The sequence below is a fragment of the Equus przewalskii genome, chromosome 26 (assembly GCF_037783145.1).
Source record: "Equus przewalskii isolate Varuska chromosome 26, EquPr2, whole genome shotgun sequence".
NCBI classification, from domain to species: Eukaryota; Metazoa; Chordata; class Mammalia; order Perissodactyla; family Equidae; genus Equus; species Equus przewalskii.
The window spans coordinates 33,889,871-33,912,653 of NC_091856.1; the positions used below are offsets into that span (position 1 = coordinate 33,889,871).

Consider the following 22,783-nt stretch of genomic DNA (forward strand, 5'->3'; position numbering starts at 1 on the left):
TTTGAAAAGTCCTTGGTGGACGTTTCTCTTTTTCTTTTTTTTTAAAGATTTTATCTTTCCTTTTTCTCCCCAAAGACCCCCCGGTACATAGTTGTATATTTTTAGTTGTGGGTCCTTCTAGTTGTGGCATGTGGGACGCTGCCTCAGCGTGGCTTGATGAGCGGTGCCACGTCCACACCCAGGATCCAAACCGGCCAAACCCTGGGTCGCTGAAGTGGAGTGCGAACTTAACCACTTGGCCATGGGGCTGCCCCCTCTTTTTCTTTTAATTTAAAAAATTTAAATTTTTGCAACAGTCACAAACTTAGATAAAAATTGGAAATACAATCCAAAGAATATTTTTTTCTGAACCCTTTGAAGAGTAAGTTGCCTACCTGATCAGGTCCCTTCACCACAGAGCACTTTGATATCTATTTCCTACCAAAAATGACATTCCTTTCTAGGGAACCACAATCAAAACCAGGAAATTAGCATTGATACATCCCTGGCATCTGATCTTTTCCACTTTCACCCCCTTCCACTTTTACCAGTTGTCCCATTGATGTCCTTTATACGAAGAATCCAGTTCAGAGTCACATGCTGCCGTAGTTGTCCTGTCTCTAGTACCCTGCAGTCTGGCCCAGCTCCTCAGCTTTGCCTTAACTTTCATGACTGTGACACTTTTAAAGATTACAAGCCAATTGTTTTGTGGAATGCACCTCAAATTGGGTTTGTCTGCTCCTTCCTCGTGTTTAGGTTCAAGGTTTCCATTTTTGGCTAGAATCTCAGAAATGACACTGACACTTGTCATTGCATCCAGCCAGGTGACCGTGATTCCCCTCTGTCCCTCTTTGACAGCCTTGACTTTGATCTCTTGATTAAGGTGGTGTCTGCCAGGTTTCACACTGTGGAATTACTCTCCTGCGCGTGTGTTAACTGATGAGGATTCTGTGGGGAGGTACTTTGAGGGCATGAATATCCTGTTCTCATGAAACGTTGACTTTATTTATATCAATGGGTTATAATCTGTTACTCTCGTTGTTTTGAAGCTCAAATTTTCTTTGATTTGGCTGTCAGGAGCCTCTTCAAGCTGTCTTGTACATGTCTTCATCCTTTTTTTGAGCAGTTCTTTGCTTTCTGATAGAACAAGCTTTTCCAAACTCATTTTCACCCTACGCTGCCTTAGGCGTGGAATCAGCCCTTAGGACATTTAGAAACCAGTTTGTGGGCACTGGGAGTGCTCGCTGCTGTTTGGGGGGTCACTGCTCCTGGGCCCTGGATATGTGTGCCCTGTTACTGTATGTGTGTGCATATACACACATGCCCACATCTTTATTATTTCTGTATCTCTATAGAGAGCCCCGAGTTCGCAGTGATATCTCCGACTCCACCGAATTCTTTCTAGTTTTCTCCCATTTCATATTTGTAATCCTTTCTCCAGCAGCAAGAAATCTGTCCCCGGTCATTCCCGATGTTTATACGTACTTGGTCAGCTCCCCTGTGTGTGACCAGTCTCCCACTTCTGCCTCCACCCTGCAATTAGTCCAAATTTCATTCGTATATTGAGGTTGCTCAGTATTCAAAAGGTTTCACTTTGATCTGCTCATAACAACACTGTGAATTAGCTGAATAGAATCAACAATGATGAAACCTGTATAATTTTATGCATCCAAATTTCTGAAGAGATTGTTGCAGTTCAAATATTTTGCAGAACATTTAGTGTATGAAATGGTAGCTAATCTTAGGGCAGTTTAGAAAGGCACATTGAAAGTCTTGACAATGTACGCATACCTTTTGATTCTGCTATTTTGTTTCTAGGAAATTCTGAAGGAAATAATCAGGGGTATGCATTGAGGGTTATCTGCAAGAGTGTATTGAACACCAGGGGTCTGGTAGATACTGTGGTACAAGCTGTGCTTGAGGCAGTCCCAGCTGTCACAGAGCATGGAGAAGTTCGTATTCAAAGGCAAAGTGAAGGGAAAGCACACACTTCGGTCCCAATTATATTATGTAAAAAATACCTTCGTGCTTCTAAATTGCAAGTTTCTGGTCTTTTATGATGATAGCAATTGTCTCTGGATTATGAGAAGTTAATTTTTAGGAGAAAACTCTCTGATTACAGTAAATGTGTTGCGTATTGCCTTTGAGGAGGTATAATTAATACACCAGAAAAGGCGTGAATCTTGGTTATTTATGTTTGTTGACTTTTGACAGTTATTACCTCTGTGTAACTACCACTCAAAACAGGAAGTTTTATATTTTTTTGATAGTTACATATCATTGGGATTTCAGTGGCTGAGGTTCAGTTAAACTTGCCCATCATTTGTGCTATTATATATTCTGCATGCACCTTCCTGAAGATCAGTAAGAAAGTCCCAGTGCTGAGCATTTTTCACACTGCATATTTGACATCTGGTTGTTGTCCAGTAACTGGCAACCAGTGAGAGACTCAGAAGTGGATGAAATATCCAAAAGACAAGCTTTTAGAGATGCTTTGTTTTAAAGATCACATTGAAAAAGCATATGTCTGACTGTGAATTTCAGTTTCTCGTGGCTTTTTATACCTAGAGGTTTATATTTTTTTCATGAGGGGGAGGGGTGGAGCAGAAATAAGGAACATGTGGTTTCCTGCTCCTGTTCATGAGCTCTGGAGGCCCTAACCCTGTGTGCCTCTGAGTAGTGGTGAGTGTCTTGTTCACTGAGTGTTTGCCATGTGTCAGTCACAGCATTGAGCGCTTTGCAAACATTTCATTGCAACTTCTCAGTCCCAAGGGCTTCCTTTATTATCCCCAGTTTACAAATGAGGAACTAAGCTATAGAACGTTGGCGCATGCCCAAACCTCATTCCAGATATAATACAGGCCGGAGTGGGATTGAAACCCAGGTCTGCCTGTTGCCTGACTGTGCTGCCTCTCAGAGGTGCTCACGATTTTGGGAAGGAGAACTGATCGTGTAACGGGAGTGGCCCTGTCTCCTGGGGTGTCACCCGCCGTTTTATCAGACTTTCTTCTTTTGGCAGAAGTCCTCAGTGGGCAGCGTGTTCCGGCAACAGTCTGTCGAGGACAAAGAGGACAAGCCACCCCCACGGCAGAAGTTCATCCAGTCAGAGATGTCCGAGGCCGTGGAGCGAGCCCGGAAGCGCCGGGAAGAGGAGGAGCGCCGAGCCCGGGAAGAGCGGTTGGCTGCCTGTGCCGCCAAACTCAAACAGCTGGACCAAAAGTGCAAGCAGGCTCAGAAGGCGAGCGAGGCCCAGAAACAGGTGGAGAAGGAAGTCCCTCGATCGCCGGGCACCGAGAAGGTGTCCCTACAGGAGAACGGCCCTGCTGTCCGCAAAGGTAAGCGATGGGCCCTCGTGCCACTAACTGGAAGCCCTGGGCTGTTTTCACTTGCTTGTACCTCCCTGGCTTCTCAGCACAACTTGTGGCTTGCAAGTCAGTGATAGCGGGAAGCATCAGTCAGAGTTTTAGCCTGGGTCACATCCTGTTTCAGCTCCTTGCACTAGCTGGCCGCTGCACCTTACCTCTCTGGAACCTGTTCTGTCATCTGTAAAATGGGATGATGATAGTGTGTACTTCCCCATATGCTGAGGAGCCTCATGAGATCATGTACATAAAGCACTGTGCCTGGTTTCTGGATATAGAAAGCGCGCATATACTTATGTTATGCTACCAGTTTTGTTGTCATCGTCATTAATACTGTTATCGTTACCACTACAAAGATGCACACGCAGGGGGACTTTACTAAAAGCGCAGGATCCTTTCATGTGAGTCCTTGTTAGAGTACATTTTTCCTGGCCTTAATTCTAAAAGGAATGGATCACATAGCTATGTAAGAGACACTGAACAGCGCTGAGAGTCTCTGGTAGCAGTTTTAGAGAATGTGATCAGCTGTATTCTTCATGATTTTCTTAAATCAACTAAAACCAACTCTTGAGAAGAGAAGGGCCTGGGTGTTAGTGTCAGTCCCTGAGAGCTTCTCAGGTGGGAGTCTTATTGGTGATGTGTTGTCAGCGCCCTTCTGGCTGAGGAACTCAGAGAAATTGACAGCGGTCATTCTGTAAATTTCCTGTCACTGAAGTCTGAGTGAAGCCTGCGCCCGGTCTCCCACTACTCTCTGAGATGGCGCAGGCAGACTCCATCTGCCCTGATGTGAGTGTGGTCAGTCGATACTGGGCCTGGGTGTTGTGTGCACTGGAGCGTCACTGCCCTTCTGCAGCATCCCTCTGTTGTGCCGTGAAGAGTCCCTGAGGCTGTGCCTCAGGGTTTGTTTGCCCTTTGCAGTAGAGTTAAGAATGCAAATGTCAATTATACCTCAGTAAAGCCAGAAAAAAATGCAAAGCTGGGATGGAGGCAAGAAAGAAGGGAATTTCAGAGGGAATGATGGTGAGAAACTGTGTGGAGTGTTTACTGCTTGTGCGGCGCTGTCGTAAGTGCATTATGTGGATTATCTCATTTCACTGTCACAGAAGCCCCGTGGGGCAGGCACAGTCGTCATCCTCATTTTACAGGTGAAGAAGTGGGCAAGGAGAGGCTCAGTGACTTGCCGGGTCACACACCTTTGGGCGTGTTGACTCATGCTGTTTGGATGGTGGCTGTGTGGGTTGTCCTCGAGCTCCTGGCTGTCTCTGATTTACCGGAGTCCTTTCTAATAAAACCTCTCCCACCTGGAGCCAGACCCCAGCTGCACTGCTGACTGTGTGATCTCGGGCAATTTGCCTCCCCTCTCAACCCTTAGTTTTCTCATCTCTAAAGTGACGCTGGGTGACGTGGGGGCTCCATGAGCTTGTGCGTGTGAAGCATTTCCCACAGTGCCAGGGTTCGGGGATGTGAATAGTCCAGCAGTGGGATGTAAGTGCCAACAAGAAAAAGCATTTGCTGTTAAACATTTGGTGGGCCAAGCTTTTGTGAGCTCACCTCAGCCATTTCTCTGGTTATTTGTTCCCTAGGCTCCCCTGAGTTCCCTGCCCAGGAAGCCCCCAGCACATTTTCAGAAGAAGCCCCCGCAGCTCCTCCCGCTGTGACTCAGAGCAGCAGCAGTGAGGAGGGGGCCAGGGAGGTGGGGTCCCCTGCACAGGAGTTCAACAAGTACCAGAAGTCGCTTCCTCCCAGATTCCAGCGCCAGCAGCAGCAGCAACAACAGGTAAACAAAGAAGAAACTTACAAGGTTGTTGTAAACAGACCTGAGTACTGAGTGATGCCCCCTCTCCTCTTCCCCATGCCCCCTTCAATCAAAACAAACACCAAAAATCTACTGTCCCATATCACAGTCATCCGTAGGGATGTCAGAAGTTGTACCTGACACTTATGGCCTTGGTAGGTCAGCCCTGCCATTATTTGTTTCTCCCAAGTTATTTCTCCTGTGAATGAATAAAAACCCTTGTTGGTAGTTTATTGACCTTGCTGTCAAATATTGGTCAGGAAGAGTTGGTGATGTATGCGCTGGATTCACTGTAGTTGAGCTGGAAGAGTGGTTTTTCATTCAGAGCACCGCCCTGTGGCCACTCCTTAGACTGAGAATGGCCCCACCTTGGGATCCTCTCAAGGAGTAAGGGAGGCCTGGGAGCTGCTTGGAGAGCTGTCAGAGAGAGGCCTGTTAGCTTTGGGGTAAGACGTAGGTTTGTCGGGTTTGAGTCGGACAGTTGTGGGTTCTGATCCTAGTGATGCAGCTTATCTAGTCGTGTATGGCCTTGGACAGATCAGTGTAAACCAGGAAGAATGACCACCTGCCTCTCAGCATGGCAGTGAGTGTTTCATGACGCTCTGTAAACTGATTTGTCAGTATTAGCAGTATCATCTTTATTGGTGGGTCATAAACCTTAAGAGGGACCTACTCTTTGCCCTGAAAGTCGTGTTGGGTAATGGTTGTAATCATACCAATTTCTTGTAGTCTTGGTCATCTTGACCAACTGGAACCACTCATTGGCGATTCTGCATCTTACAGGGGTAATAAACGAAGGAACAAATGATTACTGATGAGCAGTGCATTTTGGTGGGAAACTGAGATGATACCTGGACATTACTTACCCCACAGCTGGGTGTGTGGTAAATTGTTGATAATAACCAAAAATGTTCCGAAATGTGTGTGCCCTGGAGAAATAAATCAAGGTCTTGAGCCTTTTCCCAGCATCTCTTTTAGTTTCCTTTAAAACCTACACCCCAGATGCTCCTTTCCTTGAGCTCCTAGGAAGCATTGCAGGAGCTCACCAGGTCCTGTGCTGTAAACAGGAAGTACGTTCGTTGGGCTTTTATAGCGTTGTAGTGTAAGTGAGCACGATGCAGCTGCTCGTGGGCTTGGCAGAGAATTACCGAGTGGGGAGATATCCAGAGTAACTGGAGCCAGACACAGCCGTAACGGTTGCTCTAGGTAATTCATCTGGGGCATAGTCACGGGTAAATCCTTCCTTTAGAATAAAAAGAAGTCTGAAAGTGCCAGGGCAGCCTGAAGGAGTCTGGCAAACAGGCCGTCTGATCAGGTTCCCTGGGGACCCAGGGTCTAGATGGGAGGAGGAGCTGTGGGTAGAGGCCCACAGCCTCCTGTGTGGGCTGGGAGAGCTCTATTCAGTGAGTTCTGAGTACTCCTAGGAGGTGCCTGGAGCGCTGACGGAGCTGTCCGGGGAACCCAGCCTAGGCAGGCTGGTGAGGCGGCCTCTTGGTTGCAGACTGGAAGCGTGTGGCTGGGTTGGCTGTCCTCGTCTGACTTTGCACCCGAGTCCTCCTGGATTGCTGGTGTTGGGTACACTTGTGAGGGCAGCCCCGAGGTCACTGACAGGATGGAGCATGGTCTGAGATGAACCCTCACTGGGTCCCAGTCCTTGATTTTGAATATTCTGTCAAGCTTTATGTTCATCCTTGTGCAATGGATTTTCTACATAGCAAGTCTGGTGGTAGGAGGCAAGGCTACCACAGTGAACTTGGCATGTGGTCTCTTATGATTTAGTGAGGGAGACCAGCAACAGAGAATAAGAGCATATTGTTAGTGCTACAAAGGAAACTAATACCAGTGCTGTGAGAGCAGACAGGGGACCTGATCTTGCCTAGGGAGTTGTAACAGGCTTCCCAGGGCAAGTACTTTTTAAGCTGGAACCTAAGGAATGAGATGGGGGAGCTGGGTTTGGGGGCGGAGGGAACAGGAACCTCCCAGACAGACAGCCCAGTATGTCACCATGGCCTGAAGCGGGCAGCAGGCATATGGAGCAGAGGGCGAGAGCCGTCGCGTGAGGTGAAGCTGGAGAGGCAGATGGGGCAGGATCCTACAGGACCCTGCAGGTCACTTGGAATCTTGTGGGGTTCGGGCTGTTAGACGGAGAGCTGTAGAGAACCATCGGAGGCTCTTGTGAAGCATGTGTGGACATGATCGGGGGTGTGTGTGTGTGTTAGATGATCAGTCTGTTAGGTCGATCGGTCTAGAGCTGGAGAATGATTGCAGCAGGCAGCAGTGAGGAGGAAAGGATGGTGACTGTCCTCGGGTGGTGGCTGTAGATCCAGAGAGAAGCGGCCAGCATCCAGGTGTGCAGGTCAGCTGTCAGTTCCAGAGAGGGTTTGGTCTGAGTGAAAGCCCAGTCTGCCTTGGGTAGCAGTGGAGCACATGGGCCCCAGTTGTGATAATGGCATGACTGTCCATCCAGTTGTGGGAGAGGGACCGCAGCCAGAAAGCTGCAATGCACCAGGGTCTTGCCTTCAAGCAGCTGCACGTCTTTCCCTCTTTGGTCCTCTGTTCTGGGTGGGCTTTCTGTGCCTCCTCATGGAAAGCTGGAAGAATGAGTGGACATGCACACATGCTTGCGGGGCCTCTGCCCCCAGCCCCTGTCTAACCAGGCCTCTCTCCTGCTGGACAGGAGCAGCTGTACAAGATGCAGCACTGGCAGCCGGTGTACCCTCCGCCTTCCCACCCACAGCGCACCTTCTACCCACACCATCCCCAGATGCTGGGCTTCGATCCCCGGTGGATGATGATGCCTTCCTACATGGACCCACGCATCACGCCCACTCGGACCCCAGTGGATTTCTACCCCTCAGCCCTGCATCCCTCGGGTAAGCACGGTGGTCTAGTGGGCCATAGCTGCAGAGCCAGGACAGTGTGGCATTAAGGGTGTTGCCTCAAGAGGTGGAGCCACCTGGATTCCAGTCTGACCTCTTCCTCAAGTCACATGACCAGTCTGTTTGGAGACCTCCTTGTTTGCAAAATGAGGGTCTCATAACAACACCTGTCAGAGTTGTTGGGGAAAGTCCTTAGACCACGCTTTATAAATTGCTTTGGTTAATGTTGGTCTCTCTGCTGTGTTGGCTTTGCCCTTTCCATTCTTGATGTTCTTTGTGCCTTCTCTCTCTCCTTTTTTCCCTTGATTAGTTTTTCCCATGGTTTGTCTAATGCCATTTTTAAAAAGCAGCTTTTGGGTTTCTTAATTCCTCTATATTGCATTAATTTCTGCTTTTTTTCCTGTTTCCTTGTAAATTATTCTGTTCTTTTTCTAACTAATTGTGTTGGATGCTTAGCTCATTAATTTCTTTCCTGATGTGAGTATGTAAATATCACCTGCGCTCTGAGCTGCTGAGTTTTAAGGTACATTGGGGGCTGGCCCAGTGGTGCAGCAGTTAAGTGCACATGTTCCACATCAGTGGCCCAGAGTTCGCTGGTTTGGATCCCAGGTGCGGACATGGCACCACTTGGCAAGCTCAAGTGTAGGTGTCCCACGTATAAAGTAGAGGAAGATGGGCACGGATGTTAGCTCAGGGCCAGTCTTCCTCAGCAAAAAGAGGAGGATTGGCAGCAGATGTTAGCTCAGGACTAATCTTCCTCAAAAAAATAAAATAAAAAAATTTAAAAAAGAGACATTTGTATTATTGTGAAGTTTTAAATGTTAGCTTGATTTTTGTTTATTTGTTTATTTTTGGTGAGGAAGATTTGTTCTGAGCTAACATTTGTTGTCATTCTTCTTCCATTCTATATGTGGGTCGCCACCATTGCATGGCTTGGCGAGCCGTGTACTCCCGTGCCCAGGATCCAAACCTTAGAACCTGGGCTGCTGAAGTGAAATGCACCAGACTTACCCACTATGCCATGGGGCTGGCACGTAATTTATCTTTTTGATTGATGATTTTTAATAGTATGTTGTATGTTTTCCAAGTATTCTATGGTGTTAATTTCTAACATGAATGCTTTGTGGTCAGATAATATGGTATGTATGATATAGACCAGCTGTCAGCAAACTTTTTTTTTTTTTAAAGATTGGCACCTGAGCTAACAACTGCTTTTTCTCCCCAAATCCCCCCAGTACAGAGTTGCATATTTTAGTTGTGGATCCTTCTAGTGGTGGCATGTGGGACGCTGCCTCAGCACGGCCTGATGAGCAGTGCCATGTCTGTGCCCAGGATCCTAACCGGTGAAACCCTGGGCCGCCGAAGTGGAGCACGTGAACTTAACCACTCGGCCATGGGGCCAGCCCCAAACTTTTTCTATAAATACCAGAAACTAAATATTTTTGGCTTTGAACTACTCAGTTTTACTGTTGTAGAATGAAAACAGCCATGGACAATAGTAAATGAGTGAATGTAGTCACTTTACAGTAAAACTTTATTTTTAAAAACAAGTGGCAGATCGAATTTCACTCAAGGGCCATGATGTGGTAACCAACCCCTGATCGGGATTGCTTGACATTGTTGAGATTTTCTTTGTGGACCGTTACACGGCCCTTTTTTTTTAACATTCTGTATTTGCTTGAAAAGAACGTATGTTCTCCAATGGGATGTGATCCATTAAATTGAGCTAGCTAATTGCGCTGTGTGAATATCTATATTATCACAATTTTTTATCTCCTTGATCAGTTACTAAGAGGTGTGTTAAAACCCCCCACTATGTTTGTAGATGTGTCACATCTTCGAGGCCTGTCAGCTTTGCTTTCTCTCTCTGGGAGCATACAGGTTTGGACTTCACTCTGTCTGGGCTTTTAATCTGCATATGGCACCCCTGTTGTCATTAATTGTGTTTCTGCCTTTACTCTCTGCTTTGTTTGATAGTACTATCATCATGCCAGTTTTTCTTTTGATTAGTATTGATTTGGTATCTTGTTTCCAACTCTTTATTGTCAGCCTCTCTGAGCCCTTTTTGGGGGAGTGTGTCTTTGACGTACACGATGGTGTGTTTGGTTTTACTCGTTGTGAAATCCCTGACTCGAATTGCCAAAATTGGGCGCTTTAAATTTGTTGGGATTTGATGTTCCAGTTTCCCACTCTCCAGTGTTAGGCTTTCTGTTTATCTTTTTCTATGCTTTTCCTGTTCTTCTTTTGTTTGGATCAAAAAAAAAAAGTTTTGCTATTCTTTTTGTCTGTGTGTTTTTCTTCTACATTCTGTTTCTGCTATATTAGTGGTTACATTAAATTCTAAGATGCAACCTTGACTTAGAAAGGCTGAGCTCTGTGTTTACTCTTAACCTGAACTCTAGCCACCTCCTTGTCAGTCTTGCTTGTTTTTGCTGGGAATTTTAGTCCTGTCTTGTTTTATGCCCACCAGACTAGTCGTTATTATTGAGATGTCGCACCCAGCCTGTGCTTGTTCGGGTTTGCGTGTGTTCGCTAGTTCCTTTGCTGCTTTTTCTTCCTTGCGTCTTCCTCCATCTGAGTTCAGCTTACTTCATGGAGTGCGTTTCGTCGAGTCCTCCAGGAGAGGTTCGGCAGTAGCTTTCCTTTGCCTGGAGGTCTTTGTCGCCCGTTCTCTTGAACGGTAGCATAGCTGGTTGTAGCATTCTGGGGGGCAGTTGCTTCCAGGACTGTGAAGACAGCATTCCGTTTTCTTCTGGCTCCTGCTGCTGCTGGAAGTCGGGGTCGTGTCTGGGTCATCTCCCGGGCTCTCTTGGGCTGCTTTAAAGTCTCCTCTTTGTCTTTGGTCTCCTGCAGCTCTGCCTCAGTTGCTGTGTCCAGGTTTATCCCTATATCTGTCCTTCCTTTATTCTGTGTGGAACTCATCCTCCTCAACTCTAAGGTGTAAGTCGTTAATCACACCTAGAAAATTCTCTTCTAGTTATCGCTTTGGATGTTTCCTTCTCCCCATTCTTTGTATCCTTTCTGCCTAGGACTTCCACTTAAATTATTTTATACCTCCTTCTGTCTTCCGAGTCTCTTAGACATATAGGAGAAGTTATCTCTGTGGTGCCTTCTGGAGAAGTGCCTCAAAACTACTTTCCAGTTCAGTTTCCTCACCAGCTGTGATTAATCTGCTTTTTTTCTTTTTTTTCCTCCCCCTCTAGTGGGTTTTTAATTTCAGTGACTCTTTGTTTTTATTGCTAGAATTTTTTCCTCAAATTCATTATTTTTGCTTATGTCTTATATTTTTCTTAAGTTTTAAATTCCTTCTTTTGTGCTTTTAATCACCAAAAACATGATTTTCTAGTGTTTAACAGATGATTCTGTTGTCTCAAGTTCTTGGGAAGCTGTATAATCCTGGGACTTGCTGTGGACTCCTGGTGGATTGCTTTCCACTTGTGTTCTGGTGATTTCAGATTCAAGTTCGTTTTCAACAACGCTTTATTTCTTGCAGGGATGTGGTATGGCTTGGGTTGAGAGTGTATCCCTCCCGAGTGTCTTTACAGTTTTTTCTGCCAGCCTAGAACCACCTTTTACTTGAAGTTGGGAAGTTTCTGGACCATTCTGGGTTATAAATCTGCATTCTTCCCTTCCCTAACCTGCATGAAATCCAGCGTGTGGCTATGAATTCCTGGTGGGGACTATTTTTTCCCTACCCTGGCCCAGGCCAACACACAGACTTAGTCATTGTCCTGTAGTGAAGAGCATGCATTCTTCTAATCCGCCTTTTAATTGAGGGCATAGCCCTTCGAGGGTCTTTGTTTTAATGAGCATCTCAGCTGCAACTCTGCCTTGTGCAGAAAAGCCCCCTCCTTGTCCTTGAGGGTGTTGAAGACCAAGCCCTCGGGCTCCTCACGCTGTGTGCCCTGCTCCCCCTGCTCCCTCCAGGAAGCACCCCCTCGTGGCTCTGGCCTGGGGCCGTGGTTTCAGCTCCCTGAGGATTTCCCATTTCTTTGGGGATACAGCTCTGCAAGTGCTGTGTTTGCTGTATCCTGTCCAGCGTTTTTGTGGCAAGAAGTATGTGTGGCAGGAGAGTTTTTCTGATAATGAGGGCTGCCATATTGCCAAAAATAGGTCAGTATACTGTGTTGAGCAGTCTAGCATGGTTATAATCAATACTTAATGAATGCTATGTCATTTTCAGCTTCCAGAGAGGGTCCCCACCACTCCTTGACTCAGACTATCTTTGTATTGGACTCATATAGCAATAGCATTTGAACAGAGCACCCCACAGCTAAAACAAAGCTTAAAACCACTGGCCTCATGCAGAACCATTTTCCTGGCCAGATTGTCTCAGTTTAAAAGATGGGCACAACAAAATTTTTGACTACTAAGAAGCTTTGTGAAGAAAGTGTTTGAAAAATCAGAGCTTTTCTCCTCCACAGGCTTAGGCCCACTGAGCCCTTGAATATCATCTGCACCAACCCACCCCCTCCTTTGATAGACACGGACAGAGAGGCCCTGGAGGGGGTACACATTCTCCAGTTAGTTTATACCTGGTAGGGCCGAGCTGTCATCTTTATCCTAATCTCCTCCTGCCAGTTAACAGTTACTGTCATTTGTGTGGTCCCCCATCCCCATTTCCTGTACAAAAATGAGAAGTGTTGCTGTCCCTCTTGGGGTTAGAAATAAAAGGAACTAAAACCAACATCCCTTTGCTTTTCTTTTTTTTTTTTTGAGGAAGATTAGCCCTGAGCTAACTGCTGCCAGTCCTCCCCTTTTTGCTGAGGAAGGCTGGCCCTGAGCTAACATCCATGACCATCTTCCTCTACTTTATACGTGGGATGCCTACCACATCATGGCTTGCCAAGCGGTGCCATGTGCATACCCAGGATCCGAACCGGCGAACCCCAGGCCGCCAAAGTGCAATGTGCGCACTTAACCGCTGTGCCACCAGGCCGGGCCCCAACATCCCTTTCTAAGTCTCCCTGCACGGGTTTGGAGCAGGTGGACCTCAGCTTGCCCTGCGCAGGCTGTGGTGTGTGGCTCGTCTTCCCCGTGTCTGTGCAGAAAACCTTCGGCGCTGCAGCTTGCGCAGAGGTTCTCGCTGCTGACCCATTGGCCTCTCCAGCCTTTTGCCGACATTGATGAACTCGCCAACTGGCTATTTCCAGTTTCTGTTTGCCAGGTTTATATACCCTTCAACACCGGTTCTTAATCTGGGAACAGATTGCACTCCACAGGTCTTTGAATGGGTCTCTCAGCACCTCAGATTGCATGCGTGTGTGCTGTCAGAGGTTCTGTGGTCAGAAAAGGTTAAGAGCCCAGGGACATTAAGCAGGAAGGTGCTGTGTCCATGTCGAGTCAAGGGTAACCATTGTCTCCTTTGAGCCTTTGGTTGACCCTGAGATTGGAGCCTGGCTTTCTAAATGAGATGATAGAGATGAGTTCTTTGCCTTCTTCAGGACTGATGAAACCTATCATGCCCCAAGATTCCCTCAGTGGGACTAGCTGTCGCTCTGAGGATCAGAGCTGTGTGCCTCCACTGCAAGAAAGAAAAGTGACTGCCATCGATCCAGCCCCTGTGTGGAGCCCAGAGGGCTACATGGCACTGCAGAGCAAGGGCTATTCGCTCCCCCACCCGAAATCGAATGACACTTTGGCCATGGACATGCATGTCAGGTGAGACGAAACTTGGTCCTACTGACCTGCCGCTGAAGGAAGAATCTCCAGGTCTAATTGAGAGGGGCTCTGGGAGGAGGCACTGTCCCAGGAGACATTGCCTGAGGGACAGGGTGCCCTCCGGGAAAGGGTGTGAGAAGGGTTGCTTGAATGCTTTTGGGAGAGGGGCACCTGTCTGATGGCAGGACTGAAGGCCGAGGAGAAATCCTGGGGTCAAAGGCAAATCTCGCTGGACTTTGGGCGGGGGATGAGGGGGTGGGGCCCTCGCGGGGCAGGTGGGGTCCAGCGTGTGGGTTGTGGCTCCTTCCTGTGAAAGTAAAGCAAGCTGGCCTTGCCAGCCCAGTGCCCCAGACTCTTCACGGACTCCAGGCTCCAGCTTGTTGTTTGAACCCGAGGATCCCCAGCTGCTCTCTGTCTCCAGGGTGGCACGCTGAGTCCACCAGCAGCCACTGCGTTCTTCACTCTCTGGACTCCCGGGGCCACCGACCAGTCTATGGCCCAGCACCTCTGAGACCTGTGTAAAGATAGAGCAAGTGTTGGTGCTTAGGTTTTTTTCTTTTTCTTTTTTGTAATTTTTTTCTTTTTAAAACTAAGCTCTGTGTTCAGCATGGAAACCAGGAACCAGGCTCCAATCGCATTGACTGATTTTTCTGGTTCCTTTTCAGGAGTGAAAGCTCTTACTCTGCCTCCCCTGGAAGGTCAGGGGGCGTAAGTGCCCAGCGCGATCTCCTTGAGGAGAGAGGGGAGGAGTACTTGAGTGCTTTTGACAAGAAGGCCCAAGCAGACTTTGACAGCTGTGTCTCTTCTCAAAGAATAGGCCAGGAGCTTTTGTTTGCACCCCAAGAAAACGTTCAGGAAACAGGTGCTCCTGGGGGTCACACCCCGAGCCTCAGGGGTTCCCCACTGGAGCCCGACTTTGCCCCAGCAGACAAAAAGCCAGAGTATAGCAATTGGGACATTAGCCAGCAGCCTAAGACCACTGACACAGCCAGCGGTGTCGAGAAGGAGGCGCCCCCAGAGGAGCCGGCCTGTAACGTCTCCTCCTGGGAGAAGGAAGGGAGCCCCAACAAACAGCCGACCCTGGAGCCTGCGTGGACTCCCGACCCCCGGGGCTCTGGAGGCCAGCACCAGGAACAGACCAGCAGGACCCGGAGGTCGGGGCCCATCAAGAAACCTGTCCTGAAAGCCCTCAAGGTCGAAGACAAGGAGAAGGAACTAGAGAAGATCAAGCAGGAACTGGGGGAGGAGAGTGCCCGCCTGGCCAAGGAGAAGGGGCCGATTCTCAAGGCAGAAAAGGACGAGGATGAAGAGAACGATCCCGCGCTGGCCAACTCCTCCCCGTCTGCCTTGGAAGACCAGGGCTCTCCCAGCGCTAGTTTGGGCCGCGAGCCCAGCAAGTCTGAGGAGGATGAGAAGATGGACAGGGCCTGGGAGACCAGAGCCTCCCGGGAGTCCGGCGATACACCCCCAACAAAGAGGAATAACTGGATCTTCATTGATGAGGAGCAAGCCTTTGGGGGCAGAGGGCAGGCCCGGGGCCGCGGCCGCGGCTTCAGAGAGTTCACTTTCCGCGGTAGGCCCGTGGGCGGCGGCGGCATCTGTGGTGGTGGGGTCCTTGGGGCGCGGGGCATCTACAGCAACAGCCAGAGAAGTGGCCGCGGCCGGGGCCTGCGCGAGTTCGGTCAGCCCGAGGACTTCCCCAGAGCCAAGCCCCGGCGAAGAATTGCCAGCGAGACCCACAGCGAGGGCTCCGAGTATGAAGAACTTCCCAAGCGGCGTCGGCAGAGAGGCTCGGACAACGGGCACGAAGGCTCGCTCCTGGAGAGGGAGGAGAGCGCCTTGAAGAAAGGCGACTTCAAAGATTCCTGGCGGTCCAACAAGGTGTACTCTGAGGAGCACGGCGGTCTGGATGCTAAGAACCGAGGCCCTCGGGCCTTTGGGCGAGCCCTCCCTCCCCGCCTCAGCCATTGTGGGTACGGGCGGAGAGCCTTCGTGTCCAGAGAGTCAGCCCCCTGGCACAGCAAGAGTCCGGGCGCCTCCTGGCAGGAGTACAGCTCTCCTGACGCCTGTCCGTCCCGGCGACCCGCGGACAGAGACTGCATCCCAGATGCCTACAGACATTCCGACTCCTTTGGCACCAGGGGCTTTGAGGACAGCCGCTTGGAGGATAAGAGGTCCTTCTTCCAAGATGAGCACGGGGCAGATTCTGAAAATGCAGAGAACCGGCCCTTCAGGAGAAGGCGCCCCCCGCGCCAGGACAAACCCCCTCGCTTCAGGCGCCTCAGGCAGGAGCGTGAATCCTTGGGTCTCTGGGGACCTGAGGAGGAGCCCCACCTGCTGGCAGGTCAGTGGCTGGGCAGGTCCAAACTCTGTCCTGGGGACAAGAGCAGCACTGTGGGCCACAGGTCCCCCGAGCTCTCGTACCAGAACTCCTCTGATCACGCCAACGAAGAGTGGGAGACAGCCTCCGAGAGCAGCGACTTCAGCGAGAGACGGGAGCGGCGAGAAGGCCACGGGGCCGAGCCCGACTCCCAGGTGGATGGCAGCCTGCCTGGGGCCAGTTTGGGTGAGAAGAAGGAGTTGGCCAAGAGGAGCTTCTCCAGCCAGAGACCCCTGGTGGACAGACAGAGCCGAAAGCTGGAGCCGGGAGGGTTTGGGGAGAAGTCTGTTAGGCCAGGTGGTGGTGAAGCTTCTCCCCGTTATGAGAGCCAACAGAATGGGACGCCTTTGAAATCCAGAAGGTAAAACAGAAACAAAATCCCAGGTTCTTATTTGTTGCTGCTGTTCTGTTATGAAGCCAGTTTTGTAAGCAGCACTTCATGCATGCATGTCCTGCCATGTGTCAGGTGCCCCCAGTTCTCCCTGTTGTGCTCCAGGTGGGCGACTGCCCACCACGGCCATTGTGTGTGAGCCTCTCCATCACTTGCTCTTGCACTGCTTGTCCGCTTCTCTTGTGGCGTGTTGTTGTTGTCGTTGTGTGGCTTGAAAACCAAAACTAGAGTCCCCACTCCCATGGTCCTCCTGTAGCAGCTGTCCTAGCACCTGTCCCAACAGTTCAGCCTCCACATGTGTACTCGGAGCTCCGCCAGGGGCCGCTGCAGTGAAGGGGCGTTACCCGTGGGTGGAGCCTGGGGAGCACCAGATTCCTCTGTTCCAGGCTTGCTGCTGGGCAGTGTCCTGGTGGCGCATTGCTGGCCTCCTGGCCCTGCAGAGACGGCTCTTCTCCGAGCCGCTCTGCTTCTCAGCAGTGAGGAGATGTGGCACCGTCTTGGGGATTGCCACTGTGGCATGGTTAAGGGCCAAGCAGTAGCAAAACAAAGCGGGCTGCCTGAGGCCAGGCGAGCATCTCTTATCTGGAATTAGAGGCTTCGAGGTGGATGGTCTGTGCTCGGTGTCGGCTCACTGCCCACAGGCTGCCCCAGAATCAGGGAGGGAGGAGCCCACGTGCAGGGCATGTCTCATGCAGCCCGCGTCCCTGACCATGCACAGGTCCTGCCCCAGCATGCTGAGGAAGACTGCTTCCCACCTTCCATCCTCCTTAGAATCCAGGGTACGGAGATGTGGGGTGTAATTGTCATACCCCCAAAGAAGGAGTCACAGGAGGATGCTGAGGCTTTCAAGTATCGGTCTAGCCTAGCTTTCCAGGCCTCCGATGCCAAGACTTGGCTTTGCTTCTATTTCTGCCCCAAGAGCCTCGCAGTAGGTCAGGGCCCGGGCTCCTTGCTGGTCAGTCTCCTGTGATAGGAGCAGAAGGTTCAGCTCTGTTCTGAGTGTGCCCCCTTCCTTCTCTCCTTTCTGCAGCCCCGTTGAGTTAGGCACACAGTGGAAAGGAGCAGAAGTACTGAGCCCTGGGAATGGGGTCGGGGAGAGACCAGCTTTCCCCATGAGCAGGTGGAGCGCTGCTATAGTAGTGAGGCTGGGGGTGGCCTTCCCCCTCGGCTTACACATGATGCGCTGCTGCTGGTGAGCAGCGTCTACAGAACAAAGGGGCCGGTGGCAGGAACTGGAGGTGGATCAGGGCACTGCGTGTGTTGGCGTGCTGTGTGCATGTGTGATTTTTCCTTTCCTTTCCTCCCCCAGCCTGTGGTTGCTGAGCTCAGGATCCTCCTTCTTTTTATAGGTCCCCAGATGAGGCCTTGCCTGGAGGTCTTGGTTGCAGCAGTGGGAGCGGCCACTACACCCTAGAGCGAGCAGCCCATGCCGCCTCTGACATCCCTGAAGCCACCTGTGAGAAAGCAGAGAAGGAGGCCAAGCTGGCTGCTCAGAGGGCAGGCGAGCAGGGAGAGACCATCAAGCAGTTTGACCTGAACTATGGAAGTGAGTCTGTCCCCTCACATCTTTGTGGGGAAGAACCCAGGCAAAAGTGAGGTCCACGCAGCTCCTCAGGGCCCTGAGTTTGCCCTCTCGCTGACCATCTTAGCGTCTGGGCAGCTGCTGGGCTAAAGTTCTGGGGCTACAGCAGTGAGCAAAACAGATACGATTCCTGCCCTCGGGTCGCTCATAGCCTTGCGAACCCTCATAGCAGCCCTGCGGTGTCCCAGTTTTTTTAGAGGGGGAACCTGAGGCCCCGAGGGGTTGACTAGTTTGTCCATGGTCACGCAGCTGGTTAGGAGCAGAACTGGGACTCCAGTGCATCTGTCTCCAAAAACTGTTTTCTTAATTGTAGTGCTACTCAGGCCTCTTGTGTTTGAGATGGCATTGTGTTGGAGGGGGTGTGGAAGGGTGTAGAAATCACAGCCGGTTTCTGTAGACCCCAGTGGATGCAGTGCAGCTTCTTGGTGGTATCAAGCCAGGTATTGCCCAGCCTTCTGGACTGAGCCCATCCTTAGCCGTCATGTGCCTGTAGGGTTGGGTTATTCTTGGCTTCTGATGAATGGAAACACTGTCCTTCTTGTGGAATCTTGATTCAGATGCCATCATTGAAAATTGCGGGTCCAGCCCCGGGGAGGAGAGTGAGGTGGGCTCTATGGTGGGTGAAGGCTTCATTGAAGTCCTGACCAAGAAGCAGCGCCGCCTGCTGGAGGAAGAGAGGAGAAAGAAGGAGCAGGCCGTGCAGGTAAGCGGCTGCAAAGTGAGCAGGGAGCTGGAGCGGGAGGGCAGGCTGGTGCAGAGAAACCCAGAGCAGAGGTGAGGGAGTCCTGAGTGGAGCCCGAGAGAGAAGAGAGGAAGAAGGGAGTGTTTATTAAGTGTGCATTGTTACCCAGTGCCCACTAGCCTGGTAGCCCTGTGGGATTAGGTGGTGGTGTCCCTGTTCTTAAAGAGGGTGACTTGTCCTGGGTGACAATAGCTGAAATATGGCTGAGCAGGTTGGAGACCTCCATCAGCCCCAAAGTCCATCCTCCTTCCACTGCTCCCGCCTGAGTGGGATGAGACTTGTCACCCTGGGAGTCACGGGGGTCAGGGACCCTGTACTCAGCTGGAGTCAGGGCTGGGCTCTGCATGCTTGCTCCTGCTGTCGACATTCAGATCGCAGTCTTGTCACCCCTTCTCCGGGGTGGCTTGGTTGGCATTGCAGTTTGCACGTGGTTGAGGTCTTGAGACGAGTGTTCCAGCGTCTCTGGAGCAGTTGCTGGTGGTGTGGTTTTGGTGTCTGGGGTACTCTTCCGGGGAGAACTTGTTATTCTTCATGCCTGACATCTAGGCTGGGCTACGTTGCCTTATTTCTCCCTAGGTGCCTGTCAAAGGTCGAAGTCTTTCCTCCCGGATTCCTCCTCGGTTTGCTAAAAAGCAAAACAACTTATGCCTGGAGCAAGGTGACGTGACTGTGCCTGGCAGCAGCCTGGGCACTGAGATCTGGGAGAGCAGCAGCCAGGGTAAGAGTTCGGGAGCGGAGCTCAGCTGCTTGGCCCGTGGCCACCTCACAGGCCCGGGGTGTGTTCTTCAGGAACAGCCTGCTTTGAGGGCTGTGAGTACAGATGGAGCATTACTGTTTCCCAGCTTTCTCTGCTGGGACTTAGGTGCCATCCTGGCACCCTTTGCTGCCACAGCCCCTGAATGGATGTAAACTTCTCTGCCTGAAATTTGGAAGGGCAGAGTATTCTGTTTGTGCAGTGATCAGGAGAAGGATAGCCCCCCGCCCACCCAGCCACGGTCATTCGGAGAGTTGGCTTGACCTGGCCCATGTCAGCTGTCCCTTTTCTGTACCTTATGGGAGAGCAACAGGTGACTGTGAGGGGGACGAGCAAGAGCCCAGAGGCTGTCTGTCTGTGCTCTGCACCCTTCCTAACCCAGAGGGAAGGGACTGTTGGCTCCTCCCTAAACGCTCTCTTAGAAAGACAGCCTTGGGACAAAGGGGGACCTTACTTGTTGGAAAATTTGTGTCCCTAAACTTTAAAAAAAAATTCATATCCAATGCTGTTTTTCTGCCAACTTTTCATGTTAAAATACAAAACTGGGGGCCAGCCCTATGCATAGTGATTAAGTTTGGCACACTCTGCTTTGGCAGCCCAGGTTCACAGGTTTGGATCCCAGGCACAGACCTGCGCAGACCTACACCACTCATCAGCCATGCTGTGGTGGGGATCCACATACAAAATAGAGGAGGATTGGCACAGATGTTAGCTCAGGGCCAATCCTCCTCACCAAAATAAATAAAGTACAAAGCTGTTTTAATTGAAAAGATTCTTCTTTAATGCCTATTTGGGGCAGGGCCCTGCAGGATGCACAGATGCATAAAACAAAGACACGTGACACCTCAAAGGAGGAGCTTGGAGAAGTCATCCATTTCTGGCTTATTTTTATATGAAATAGCAAAAGCTCCCAGAGTGAAGTGACTTGGCCCCACAGCCACATGACGAACTCCCAAGATTCTTGGTTCTGGACCTTGATTCTTTCAGCTTTAATCACATGGCCTCTCCTCATGTTCCTGGTTAAAACCTTGCTTCCAACAATTGCCAAAATAACATTGGAAAATACTCAACTCCGATTGAAAGTATGATGATCCTGTAATAAAATATTGACATTGGTCAGTTGGGTGGTGTGTGAGAGCGATGGTTATCATTATGTAAATGTCCAGAAGCACCCACCCGCTGGAGTGGGCAAGCAGAGCAGCCTGGACTTGAGTCCTCCTGGGTTGTCAGGCCTCTCCCTCCAGGATTCTCCCTTGTGGCTTCAGAGGGCTCCTGGACCTTAAAATAGCGTGTAGGGTTTTGTGTACGTACACAAGGTCCGTGGCTTTCGTGGGAATCTCAAGAGTGGCCTGTGAGCTAATGAAAGTTGAGGAACACTGGCTTGGATCTTTCGAAGTCTCTGTAGAAGTAGTTGACTTAAGTGTAGGAAAGCTTCGCCACAGCAGAGGTGGTGACAGAATTCTAACAGGTGTGAGTGAGAAGTTGCTGGTCTGTTTACTAGAGCATATACTCAATGAGATAATGAGAAACACGATTATTGAAATCCGTCTGCGGGGCTTGGCAGGTTGGGTGAAGCTGTCAGACGGACTCCTGTGTATTCAGTCTGTTCGCTAGCGTGGTGTTTGCAGGGCGGGAGGGTGGTTCTGGGCTGGGGTGGATGTGTAAGCTGCACCCGTGCCGGTTGGTCCTCTGATGCTCTGGTTCTGTCTTCCTCCCTCTGGCAGCCCTCCCTGTTCAGGCCTCGAACAGTGACTCCTGGACTAAAGCTGCCACTGCCTTCAACAGTACCGAGTCTGGCTCTGCCGAGGTGAGTGGCTGCTGTACCTCTCGAGTGCTGAGTGTGTGCTTACCGTCCACGTGGCTAGCTTGTCCCGGGCCCCCTTCATCCCAGCCACCCGCTGAGCTCTCCCTCAGCCACAGCGGTGGAGCCTGGGTCAGAGGCCATTTCCATAGGCCCTGGCTCACTGCTGGTCTTCAGCCTTGATTTCTGATCTGTGTGAGGTACCTGTGGGAGAGGGAGGAAGAGAAGGATGCCCACAGAAACCCCCCTGGTAGGGTGAGCGATGAGGGCCTCTCCTCCGAACCTGGGATCAGTGGGCGCTTGGCCTGGTTTGGGTCATGAGCAAGATGAGTTTGCGGTCTCGGCCCAGGGCACCGTGTGTCTCACAGTTATGAGCTCGGGCAGGGTTGGTCTGTTTGGTCATGTGTCTTCAGTTGTCAGGCACCACTGGCAGGTCAGGACTGAAGTCAGGGTGAGGCTCTGCGAGGGGCCGGCAGTCGGGGAGACCCAACTCAGGGCCGCGCTCAGCCTCGCTTTTTGGATGGTCGCGTTTTTGAGCCTGGGGTCAGGGCTCTAACCCATTTTGTGCACAGCAGGGTTTTAAGAGCAGCCAGGGAGATAGTGGCGTTGACTTGAGCGCCGAGTCTCGAGAGTCATCTGCGACCTCCTCGCAGCGCAGCTCCCCGTATGGCACTCTGAAACCCGAGGAGATGAGTGGGCCCAGTCTGGAACCCAAGACCGACAGCCACAAGGAGCAGGCTCAGAAGCCATCTGAGCACAAGGTAACCTGCAAGTCCTGTTGACAGGGCCAGGGCCTGGGCAGAAGGGGCCCTGTCTTTTGTCCTCTACTATTCCTGGGTGCTTAGAAGCTAGCAATTGGGGTCGTCACAGTCTGTGTGTCTAAGCCCTCTCTGCTTCTCCATCAAGGATTCAGAACAAGGCTCAGGACAGAGCAAGGAACACAGACCAGGACCCATCGGCAATGAGCGTTCTCTGAAAAACAGAAAGGGCTCGGAGGGGGCCGAGCGGCTTCAAGGGGCCGTCGTCCCGCCTGTTAACGGGGTAGAGATTCACGTGGACTCTGTGCTCCCGGTGCCACCCATCGAGTTTGGAGTCAATCCAAAAGTGAGGTTTTGACTTGTTCGCTTTCTTCCCTCCCTTTTTTGTTTTTTTGCTGGTACTTGGAGAAAAAAGAGGGGCTTAGACAGGGTGTCTCTTAGGGCAGCGAGACGGGAGCTCTGCACACTGCTGGAGGAGCTATGTTGGGGTGGAGTTGTGCACAAGGGTGCGCTTGAGCAGCCTTCTAGATTGTCCTGCTGACTCCAGCCGGGTTCTCAGGCTGAGCAGGCCGGCGATGCTCCCTTCTCTGTTGGGTCAGCCAGTGGGCATGGGCGTGGGAGAGGATGAGGGGGTGGTCATCTTGCTCATGTGCCCTAAGGAAACATCTGGCCATGTTGCTCGTGTGGTGAATGCTGCTT

At 50.8% G+C, this 22,783-nt stretch overlaps 1 protein-coding gene across 49 annotated transcripts in view; it reads left to right on the top strand.

Moving 5' to 3' along the window:
* PRRC2B (proline rich coiled-coil 2B) overlaps positions 1–22,783 on the top strand; it is a 92,579-nt gene that overhangs the window by 53,494 nt on the left and 16,302 nt on the right. For 20 of the 49 annotated variants that reach the window (XR_011533505.1, XR_011533506.1, XR_011533513.1 and 17 more), the window contains 11 exons: positions 2,999–3,314; positions 4,925–5,118; positions 7,814–8,009; positions 13,460–13,676; positions 14,342–16,417; positions 17,797–17,993; positions 18,587–18,732; positions 19,348–19,489; positions 21,250–21,332; positions 21,899–22,087; positions 22,233–22,430. Coding sequence is in view for 27 of the 49 variants with exons in the window: in XM_070596106.1 (XP_070452207.1) it covers positions 2,999–3,314; positions 4,925–5,118; positions 7,814–8,009; positions 13,460–13,676; positions 14,342–16,417; positions 17,797–17,993; positions 18,587–18,732; positions 19,348–19,489; positions 21,250–21,332; positions 21,899–22,087; positions 22,233–22,430 (3,954 nt within the window). In the remaining 22 variants the exon portion in view is untranslated. The remainder of the gene's footprint in view (positions 1–2,998; positions 3,315–4,924; positions 5,119–7,813; positions 8,010–13,459; positions 13,677–14,341; positions 16,418–17,796; positions 17,994–18,586; positions 18,733–19,347; positions 19,490–21,249; positions 21,333–21,898; positions 22,088–22,232; positions 22,431–22,783) is intronic. The other 29 variants (XR_011533514.1, XR_011533521.1, XR_011533522.1 and 26 more) reach the window with 4 other exon arrangements.